This window comes from Diaphorina citri, unplaced genomic scaffold (genome assembly GCF_000475195.1).
Source record: "Diaphorina citri unplaced genomic scaffold, Diaci psyllid genome assembly version 1.1 scaffold155, whole genome shotgun sequence".
Classification (NCBI taxonomy): domain Eukaryota; kingdom Metazoa; phylum Arthropoda; class Insecta; order Hemiptera; family Psyllidae; genus Diaphorina; species Diaphorina citri.
Window position 1 is genome coordinate 151,993 of NW_007377592.1, and position 12,017 is coordinate 164,009.

Below are 12,017 nucleotides of genomic sequence, written 5' to 3' on the forward strand. Positions count from 1 at the left end.
TTATGATACCCGTTTCCATGGTAACCCGAATGTGCGTCGTTTCCATGGTGATGTGTATTGTGATATAAATGAGTGATACCCATTTCCATGGTAACTCAAATGTGGGTCCTTTTCGTGATGGTGCGTATTATGATACCCGTTTCCATGGTAACCCGAATGTGCGTCGTTTCCATGGTGATGTGTATTGTGATATCCGTTTCCATGGTAATTTAAATGTGCGTCTTTTTCGTGATGGTGCATATTATGATACCCGTTTCCATGGTAACTGGAATGTGCGTCGTTTCCATGGTGATGGTCGCGTTTATCGAGCCGATGCTCGCTCTGGTGTTCGTTTCCATGGTAACCATGTGCGTCATGGTGCTCGTGATAAAAGCTGTCACCACTCAGGGGTTCCCCGTGCTGAGGGTTCCAATATTGTACCACTGGTTGGTTATCGTATCCCGGATGTACCACTTGGGTAAGCTGATCTTTTGCCGACCCCTGGTGATTGCGGAAAGCTCCTTTTTCAGGATATTCAGGATGTTTTTCTGAATGTCCTTTGACATGTACTTCGGCTCCTTTCAGATTCAGATCTAGGGAACCAATGAGGAAATAGTTGTCCGAATTGTCCCCCAGAGTGAGGTAGGGATGGAGGGAGACGTATTTGGGTTGGCGAATGAACGTTGAGCAGCACAGATAGAGACACACGGAGTTGAAATGGTCGCACGGAATGCAAACGGGGCTCAGGTTGTCCTCTGAGGAGTGAAAAGAAAAAGAAGGGGGAAATAAAGATGAACAAAACGGCGTGGCGTGAAAGGCCTGGAATTTCAGAATTAAAAAATAAAACTCCAGCCTAGTTAGCTTGGTTGGTAGCACGTCTGCCTTGTAAACGCTAGGCCGCGGGTTCGATTCCCGCCCGGGGCGGATCTTATCTTGAACGGATAATGTTCGTTATCGGAACAGCTGGCTTTCTCCTATCCTGTCTTCTTCTCTCTTCAATTTTGGGACGACAAGACCTTTTAGCAGTTACAGTTCCCTCTGCCAAACCTTGTAGGTTCATAGTCAGTAGAATATTATTCTAGGTAAAGTACTAGTACTTGTATAAGTAGGGCCATCGGCTATATTGTACGCCCAATGTCACTGCGAAATGATTAGATCTTTTGTGACTTACCTTTGTGACAATATAAAGTAGGAACTTACCATCTCGATGGACGATAAAATCGGTTTTATCAGAGTTGAATTCCAACAAATACTTTCTGTTAGGAGCTTCACTGAAATCAACTACAACTGTAGGGGAGGAAAATCAATAGAAACATTTGAAAACAAGCGGGGCCCGTCCCTCCGGGAATTTTTCGATTCTGGTTAAAGAAAATCAGTATTTATGTACCTACCTATTTTATTTAATATTCAGTTTATTATTATTCTTGATTTGATTTTACTTTCATGTAATGATTTAAAATCAAGACTAGAGCCCGTTCTCCCTTGATTCCCAATATAATGTTTAAGTCACCCATCCATTTATTGGCTCAGCGTAGCTTAACGTAGGTAACGCTAAAACCGGTCTTAAATTAACGACTGAAGTGTTATCTAGAACTTTCTCGCTTTGAGTTCATAGGTCGCCGCGACAAATTTCAAGATCAGAGCTCATTTGTGTGAGAAAATGTGGAAAAAAAATACCCCAAAAACCAGTTTTTTTTTGGTTTTTTGATTTTCTGGACAAAATTTGCACCACCACTTTTGTGTTCCTGGTGAAAAGACCTTTAATTTTATATATAGGTCGACCAGATTTGGATAAGTCCTTCTATGGGGACAGACTGACAGACAGACGACACCGAAGCGAATACAATAGCCCGTCCCTTATTACCTTTTTTATGACTATCGTAATAATTCTGCCTTGTAAGCGCTAGGCCGCGACACCGAAGCGAATACAATAGCCCGTCCCTTATTACCTTTTTTATGACTATCGTAATAATTCTGCCTTGTAAGCGCTAGGCCGCGGGTTCGATTCCCGCCCGGGGCGGATTTTATCCTGATGGGATAATGTTCGTTCTCGGAACGGCGCCGAAAATAATCCGAAATAAATATGTAGGTACATTGTACCTACATCGTCCACAAAACAAACTTCTTTTTAATTTCTTTAGATTCTGAATATTTTATTTATCGTATGGACGTTTTATTTTTTTAAAGGATATACATAGAATCGGAAAATAATCTGAAATAAATATGTGCATTGTACCTACATCATCCGCAAAACAAACTTCTTTTTAATTTCTTTAGATTCTGAATATTTTATTTATCGTATGGACGTTTTATTTTTTTAAAGGATATACATAGAATATACATAGAATTCTGAATATAAAGCGAATAAACTTCTAGGTAGGTACTTATCTGCCTTAAAATATTCTTTATTCTTTGGAGTAATTATCTCTTGGGTATAATTTAAAGGAGTCCCTCTTGATTTATGGTTTGTGGTGATCGTGTGAGATGGAACTAGATTGTTTTAAGTTGTTTACATATTGTGAGGAATGTGAGGAGCTGTAGTTTCAGCAAAACAATGGAAATTAATTATTGAGCCGATTAAGAGCAACTAGAATTAAGTAAGAGAGGTCGAGATTTTATTGAGGTGAAAAACACTTTGGACTTTTTTTTTAGAGGTTTGACAGAGGGAACTGTAACTGCTAGGGTCTTAAAGTCCCGAAATCGAACACAGAAGGACCACAGGATAGGAGAAAGCCAGCCGTTCCGAGAACGAACCTCATCCCTTTTCAGGATAAAATCCACCCCGGGCGGGAATTGAACCCGCGGCCTAGCGCTTACAAGGCAGACGCGCTACCAACCAAGCTAACTAGCCTGGCATTTTGGACTTTATTTTCTTATCGTAGAAGAACTTGCATTCTGCATTTATCTGCAACTGCCAGACTTATTAATTAAATTTTAATTTATTGATATTGTCCAATAAATAAAACGATAAAAGTTCGAACAGCATCGCTCGATCCCACCCCATCCGGATCTCGTAAATACATCTGAGATTTTCTACACCGTCAGCAATCATGAATATCTAAGTGCATGGTGCCTGAATTTTAACATTGACTTTGATTAACGTCTTAATAAAGTTGTTGTTGTTGTTGTTGTTGTTGTTGTTGTTCTTGTAGTTGTTGTTGTTTTTGTTTTTGTTGGTCTTCTTCTCCTCCTCCTTCTTTTTCTTCTTCTTCAATATAGTGGATACTGTATACTTAATACAGAAATTAGGAACTTTCCTCCAATCAGTTTTAGGTCATGCAATAAATTTGACGTCCTAGAATCTAGGTTATCTAGGACCCAGATTCCTCGAAACGCCTTTGATAGAGGAACGTCCTAGATTCCTGCCTCGGTGGCGTAGTGGTCAAGACGCTCGTCTGGTTAACAGGAGGGCGTGGGTTCGATCCCAGCCGAAGCATGGAATTTTATCCTCATTTATTTGAGAGTGTGACCACATAATAATGGAGCTCTGGAAGGACGGACGGGCTAAAAATAGCTTATGAGTAACTAGACCAAAGGTGCAGGCACCGTTACGTCACGGATACGTTCCGTCCCCGTCCCGTTCCGTCCCCGTCCCGTTCCGTCCCCGTCCCGTTCCGTCCCCGTCCCGTTCCGTCCCTTATGACTTTTCTTTACTTTACATTGAATCAAATGCACGACCGCCCACTTATCCAGCTCTTAGAATCACTATCGAATCTTAGAATCGGGGTTGAATGGATTGGAACACATCACATGCCTTCAGGCACACTCCATTTGTCAAGGGTCTAGGTTTTCCTTGCCCTTGGGATCAATTTAATTTGAACCGTCCCGTTCCGTCCCGTTCCGTCCCTTATGACTTTTCTTTACTTTACATTGGATCAAATGCACGACCGCCCACTTATCCAGCTCTTAGAATCACTATACTATCGAATCTTATAATCGTGGTTGAATGGAATGGATTGAAACACATCACATGCCTTCAGGCACACTCCATTTGTCAAGGGTTTAGGTTTACCTTGCCCTTGGGATCAATTTAATTTGAAGAACCCATTTACTGATGAAAATTTATAATGAAACTGTATCTGTGCTGGATAAGTGTGCGTCGAGGAAAGTACCTAGTATTTCTAAGTCAACTTACTATGAACATCCGATATAATGATCAAACATCTTAAATTCCAGGTGATTATATTGTCAAAGGTCAAATCCAGAGTGTAATTCGTGCTACAACTCAAAACAGTAACGCTCTCATGCACAATTGGTTTCAATTCTGACTTTTTCTCGGCTAGATTGATTGCTTTGGCCTGTCTACTTTTGGCACTATCGGTGTTCTTAATGGCAAGATGTCTGAATTTGTTGATATTATCATCACCTTTGAAATTGTCATTTGACAGTTCTGTTTTCAAGTCATTTCTTTGAGTACCATATCCAGTAACATTAAAGAAGTTTGCGATCTTTTGAATAATACTGCCGCTTTCTTTATTAAAGAGAGTTGCATTTCCGATTCTATCTTGTATTTTACTGAAGATGCTCGGATCTATTTTAGCTCTTCGATGGCCGGTTTGGGGGCTCGCTCCACTGGTATCCATTTTGTTCTTCTCAACATCAGTGTCTTCATTTCCCTCGTTGTTTTTCTCCACTCTTTCAACTAATATTGCACTTTTAGTTCCTTTAGGACTGATCAGATCTTCAACTTCAGCAGTTTCTACTGGGCTGTCGTATTGACTTACGCGTGCCGTCTTGTCACGAAGTCCTTCAGGATTGTTTTGGACCTTGTTCCCTCCTTTGTTGTCCTGGATTCCATCTTTATTGAGCACGCTGTCTAACCGACTTTGTATGACAGGATTGAAGGACATTTCCTTAGCTGGGTTAGTATGGTTATCTTTGAGATCCTTTCTGTGAAGTTTGCTATCAATGCCGGGTTCATCCAACGAGGTAGAATCTTTAGAAAAGTGTTGCCCTCAGGACCAATTTGCTTTGGCTCATTCTCACTTTTTATTGTACTGTCTTTTGTTCTTCTTCTTTCCGTTCTTCTTCTTTTTGTATGCGAAGTACCTTGAGGTAATACCTATTATTGTTTGAGGATACCAACAAAATTACCAATATTATAATTGGCTGTCTACCTGGGTATTTGAATTGTAAATGGGTATGCGTGGTTAACGAGGAATTACTGAGGACGTCTTCCTCTAAAATGAACTAGTAACTAGGTATCTAATCCAGTTGATTCTAATCTGAGAGTTTTATTTCTCCTAGGTTTTTTTTTTTTTTTCTTTTTTTCTCCTAGGTTTTTTTTTTTTTTTTTCTTTTTTTTTTCAAATCCAGAATTTACCTACTGCATCCTCTTTAATTGAAAGGCATATTGCAACAGAACCGAAAGTCTACATTAAAGTTACAGCAAACTTGACCAAACCCTTCGTTCTTTTTCGCTAATATCTCAGTCACTCCACGTCAGAGTGCATCCGTCTATTAGTTAGAAAACAAAATTTCCTACTATTTTCACTATCATTTGACATATTTACTCAGTACCGGTCCGGAATTAGAAACGGTTAAATTTCAGCAAGTTCCAACAAAAAAAAAAGTTCGGCTTTTATGAGTACAAAAAACCCATCTTATCGGTATCTGATTGGTCGAATGACAAAAAATAATAATCGGTAATTCGGTCCTTGTCCAATCAGATACGAGCTCCTCTATCTTCCAATCTGAATAACGTAGTTCCCAGACCTAAAGTAATTTTGTGAAGGCACGTCATGTTGAGTTTCTTTATTAGTGGATGTGTCACTTTTCGTTTCAGTGGAAATGGCGAAATTGACGAGAATCCTTACGTTAGGGCATTAAAACCTTTAAAAAAAATCTCAGGGATAGGGACAGTAACCTTAACTTCATCGAATGGTCTACCAACTTTCTGGCAGAACTTTGAAGCTGGAATGTTGAGTTTTCTTTGTTCGATTACTTCGATTAGATCTCAATCTCTCAAATGTATAGTCGAGAATTCCACGGGCTCATCTTTAGAAGAAAAGATGAAGGTAGGTAGGTAGGTAGGTAGGTAGGTATGAGAAAAATAATGCAATATTGTGTAGCTTCTTAGAGAATAAGAAAGAATAATATGAAGAAGAGTTGGTTTGCATATTTTTATGCCTCCAAGGAAATTGAAAGTAGTTATTTTTAAGTATACATTCGCCAGAGCCTATGCAATAACAAGACGATATGTACCTACCTCTGCCTTGTCAAAACATATAAAATTGTTACTTAGGTCAAGCACTTACTTTGAAAGGAAATAATTGTATTGAAACATAAAAAATTGGAAGGAAGAATATTGACACAAACCAATCTTCAAAATGGACAGAAGTACCTGAAATAAATGAGGAATATGTAATTCTATATTGAAGAAGAAGAAAAAGAAGGAGGAGGAGAAGAAGACCAACAAAAACAAAAACAACAACAACTACAAGAACAACCAATAATTGTATTGAAACATGAAAAATGGAAGGAAGAATATTGAGACAAACCAATCTTCAAAATGGAGAGAAGTACCTGAAATGAATGAGGAATAATGTAATTCTATATTGAAGAAGAAGAAAAAGAAGGAGGAGGAGAAGAAGACCAACAAAAACAAAAACAACAACAACTACAAGAACAACAACAACAAAAACAACAACAACAACAACAATAACAACAACAACAACAACAACAACAACAACAACAACAACAACAACAACAACTTTATTAAGACGTTAATCAAAGTCAATGTTAAAATTCAGGCACCTTGCACTTATTAGATATTCATGATTGCTGACAGTGTAGAAAATCTCAGATGTATTTACGAGATCCGGATGGGGTGGGATCGAGCGATGCTGTTCGAGCTTTTATCGTTTTATTTATTGGACAATATCAATAAATTAAAATTTAATTAATAAGTCTGGCAGTTGCAGATAAATGCAAGTTCTTCTACGATAAGAAAATAAAGTCCAAAATGCCAGGCTAGTTAGCTTGGTTGGTAGCGCGTCTGCCTTGTAAGCGCTAGGCCGCGGGTTCAATTCCCGCCCGGGGTGGATTTTATCCTGAAAAGGAGCGCTAGGCCGCGGGTTTGATTCGCGCCCGGGGCGGATTTTATCCTGAAAAGGGATGAGGTTCGTTCTCGGAAAGGCTGGCTTTCTCCTATCCTGTGGTCCTTCTGTGTTCGATTTCGGGACTTTTAAGACCCTAATAGCAGTTACAGTTCCCTCTGTCAAACCTCTTTTTTAAAAAAAGTCCAAAGTGTTCTTCACCTCAATAAAATCTCGACCTCTCTTATTTAATGCTATTTGCTCTTAATCGGCTCAATAATTAATTTCCATTGTTTTGCTGAAACTACAGCTCCTCACAATATGTAAACAACTTAAAACAATCTAGTTCCATCTCACACGATCACCACAGACCATAAATCAAGAGGGACTCCTTTAAATTATACCCAAGAGATAATTACTCCAAAGAATAAAGAATATTTTAAGGCAGATAAGTACCTTCACGTCACGTGAAGTCATGGGGAGAAAGATGTAGTTCAAAGTTTTCCCATAATATTGTAGGTAAATCTTGTTCAAGACAGCCACACTACTATCAAAATTTATATTTATTTTTCTATATTTACTATCAAAATTACCAACAAACTTATGGGAAATCTTTAAACTACATCTTTCTAACTCCCCATGACTTAACGTGACCAGATGGTAGTGTGTTTCTACCTTAACTGTCTATAGTCTATAGAGTCCCTAGCTGTGACTATTTGTCAGTCTAAACTGAGCCCAGTAGCCAGTAGGGGCATCAATATGCACAATGTCATGTATCATCTCTACCACGTTGTACATATCAAATATCTGATGACCAGATTAACCTCGTGCGTCCGTTCGATCTATAAGTGGCAAAGAATACATCAGTGCCCCGAGCAAACCAGCAGATTAAGATGTAATCCATCTCTAGAAACATATGTGTATATGTAGATTCCTACATAGGTGTACCTATACATGTGTTGTTACATAGGTATTGTGTTGTTACATGGTTTAGGCTAGCTTAATTGTTCGTTAGTTTCTGAGCAAAAACTTATTAATACATGTGGTTTTACTCAGGTATTGTAGGCATCCATCTACCAGGTAGTACCCTATAGGAAGATGAGAAATGTGTACCTATGTTTCTGTTTTTTACTGAACATGATTTAAGCTAGTTTAATTGTTCGTTAGTCGTGTATTATTTCTGAGCAAAAGGTGCTTCCCCTAAAACTCCCATAAGTATTGGGAAGGCAAATTTTGGCGGCAGATGACAGAAAGCTGAGATTCTCCATTGACCATTTTTGTACAAAGTTCTAAATGATTCTTTGGACAGCAGTATACGTCCAAGCAGTACCCATGCTTTAGCACTTTAGGTGAAGCAACGTTGTGCGTGGTTGATATCTGGATACTGTAGCTGCTCTCTTCTCTCGTTCCTCCTTCTGAATTTCACACAACTTCTATAGGTAGGTAGTATGTAGGTACATACCACCTTCAGATTAACCTCGTGCGTCCGTTCGATCTATAAGTGGCAAAGAATACATCAGTGCCCCGGGCAAACCAGCAGATTAAGATGTAATCCATCTCTAGAAACATATGTATATGTAGATTCCTACATAGGTGTAGGTACCTATACATGTGTTGTTACATACGTATTGTGTTGTTACATGGTTTAGGCTAGCTTAATTGTTCGTTAGTTTCTGAGCAAAAGCCTATTAATACATGTGGTTTTACTTAGGTATTGTAGGCATCCATCTACCAGGTAGTACCCTATAGGAAGATGAGAAATGTGTACCTATGTTTCTGTTTTTACTGAATATGGTTTAAGCTAGCTTAATTGTTCGTTAGTCGTGTATTATTTCTGAGCAAAAGGTGCTTCCCCTAAAACTCCCATAAGTATTGGGAAGGCAAATTTTGGCGGCAGATGACAGAAAGCTGAGATTCTCGATTGACCGTTTTTGTACAAAGTTCTAAATGATTCTTTGGACAGCAGTATACATCCAAGCAATACCCATGCTTTAGCACTTTAGGTTAAGCAACGTTGTGCGTGGTTGATATCCGGATACTGTAGCTGCTCTCTTCTCTCGTTCCTCCTTCTGAATTTCACACAACTTCTATAGGTAGGTAGTATGTAGGTACATACCACCTATAACTATAAGGGTACCTTTAGTTTGAATAGGAGCTAGTATAGGTAAATATCTACGGGTATTTTCAAGATAAAGAAATGTGATCACTCCTCGATTCTCGACAATTACCTAAGGCCGAAAATAAAATCCACCTCAGGCGGGAATCGAACCCGTGGCCTAGAGCTTACAAGGCAGACGCGCTAACAAAAGTGACTCAAAAGTTAGGTACATAGAAACACAAACAGAGATCTCAAGTTAAATAAAAGGTTATAATAAAAAGAAGACAATTAACTATTTCGACATAGGAAATTAACTAAAGGTTAAAGGTGTTGTAGATATATAGAGAGAACCTATAACACTACCTATAGGTTATAGATAGGAAATAAAATAGCTACATATCTACACTATCTAATTCTACGCTCTGGGGTGAAACACCATCAGAGGTAAATGAAGCAAATCACAGGTAGGTCCATGTAGAAAGTCAGAACTGTCACTGTGGATAATTTATTTATTGATTGGGATCGGCGTGGCGTTACACTTTGTCAAATGAAAAGTTTAATGACAGTTCTCACATTAGCAAATACATATTACCAGTCTAATCCACCTCAGGCGGGAATCGAATCCGCGGCCTAGAGCTTACAAGGCAGACGCGCTAACAAAAGTGACTCAAAAGTTAGGTACATAGAAATACAAACAGAGATCTTAAGTTAAATAAAAGGTTATAATAAAAAGAAGACAATTAACTATTTCGACATAGGAAATTAACTAAAGGTTAAAGGTGTTATAGATCTATAGAGAGAACCTATAACACTACCTATAGGTTATAGATAGGAAATAAAATATCTACATATCTACACTATCTAATTCTACGCTCTAGGGTGAAACACCATCAGAGGTAAATGAAGCAAATCACAGGTAGGTCCATGTAGAAAGTCAGAACTGTCACTGCGGATAATTTACTTATTGATTGGGATCGGCGTGGCGTTACACTTTGTCAAATGAAAAGTTTAATGACAGTTCTCACATTAGCAAATACATATTACCAGTCCGGGTTAGGTATTAACAAATGCGAGAATACAGGGTGTTGGTTGACACTGTGCCACGCAATTAGAGGAACACTGTCATCAAGATTTCTTCCGCCCCCCTTTGCTCTTCTTGGCTCGAATCTAGGCGCACGGCAGTGCGTAGTTCCGGCCTCAGCACGCCAATGTGTATATCAATTGTAAATAATAATAATAATAATAATAATAATAATGCTACAACTTAATACAGTAACGCTCTCATGCACAATTGGTTTCAATTCTGACTTTTTCTCGGCTAGTTTGATTGCTTTGGCCTGTCTACTTTTGGCACTGTCGGTGTTCTTAATGGCAAGATGTCTGAATTTGTTGATATTATCATCACCTTTGAAATTGTCATTTGACAGTTCTGTTTTCAAGTCATTTCTTTGAGTGCCATATCCAGTGGTATTGAAGAAGTTTGCGATCTTTTGAATAATACTGCCGCTCTCTTTATTAAAGAGAGTTGCATTTTCGATTCTATCTCGTATTTTACTGAAGATGCTCGGATCTAATTTAGCTCTTCGATGGCCGGTTTGGTGGCTCGCTCCACTGGTATCCATTTTGTTCTTCTCAACATCAGTGTCTTCATTTCCCTCGTTGTTTTTCTCCACTCTTTCAACAAATATTGCACTTTTAGTTCCTTTAGGACTGATCAGATCTTCAACTTCAGTTTCTGCTGGGCTGTCGTATTGACTTACGCGTGCCGTCTTGTCGCGAAGTCCTTCAGGATTGTTTTGGACCTTGTTCCCTCCTTTGTTGTCCTGGATTCCATCTTTATTGAGCACGCCGTCTAACCGAGTTTGTATGACAGGATTGAAGGACATTTCCTTAGCTGGGTTAGTATGGTTATCTTTGAGATCCTTTCTGTGAAGTTTGCTATCAATGCCAGCGTCAATATTGATCCCTTCACTATGAACGTTTTTGAGTGTATTTGCAAATGTACACTGGATATAAACAACTATTAGAAAACACTTGAACACTTTTTCACCACTAGACATTTTTCTAAAGCACTTATGGAACGGTGGGCTTTACCAAACAATGAATGCTTCTAACGATTGGCGATTGTAGTGGATAGGTCTTCAACTATTGTAATACTAGAGATTTCGAATGATGATAAAATGTCGTAAGTTTTTTTTTTTTTTTCTTTTGGAAAGTGAAACTACTCTTATCATATTTTTCAATAAATCAAGGTAGGTAAGTATAAGTATACTTACCTACCTTGATTAAGTGTCAGTATCAGTAAGGATTTCACAGGATTTTCTTTAACGTATTAATTTATGAGTGGTTGCCCAATACCTGTAGGCACCTGCCTCTTATGTAAGTAGTACCTAATACCTACGTACTATACCTACCTATCTTCTTGGAGTTTTCTATGAAAAGTGAAAGTGAACCTAGATAAGGTTTCAAACAGATTAGACCATACATTAAAAGTAAAAGCAGAGTGACACCATTTCCGACATCGTATCTGGAACCCATAACAATAGCTATCTGCTTAGGAGAATTTAGACATGATAGGAGAAAGCCAGCCGTTCCGAGAACGAACATTATCCCTTCAGGATAAAATCCACCTTATACTTACCTGAGTGTCAGTATCAGTAAAGATTTCACAGGATTTCCTTTAACGTATTTATGAGTGGTTGCCCAATACCTGTAGGCACCTGCCTCTTATGTAAGTAGTACCTAGCTACGTACTATACTTCTTGGAGTTTTCCATGTAAAGTGAAAGTGAACCTAGATAAGGTTTCAAACAGATTAGACCATACATTAAAAGTAAAAGCAGAGTGACACCATTTCCGACATCGTATCTGGAACCCATAACAATAGCTATCTGCTTAGGAGAA

General features: G+C 38.6%; 1 protein-coding gene across 1 annotated transcript; it reads right to left on the reverse strand.

Moving 5' to 3' along the window:
• On the reverse strand, nucleotides 1–11,174 carry LOC113465751. The gene is made up of 4 exons (XM_026820526.1): nucleotides 10,394–11,174; nucleotides 4,115–4,933; nucleotides 1,180–1,266; nucleotides 1–734 (listed from the first exon to the last, which is right to left on the reverse strand). The coding sequence occupies exons 1-4, from the start codon at nucleotides 11,172–11,174 to the stop codon at nucleotides 1–3; spliced, it is 2,421 nt and encodes an 806-aa protein (XP_026676327.1).
• Between the last annotated feature and the right edge of the window lie 843 nt (nucleotides 11,175–12,017).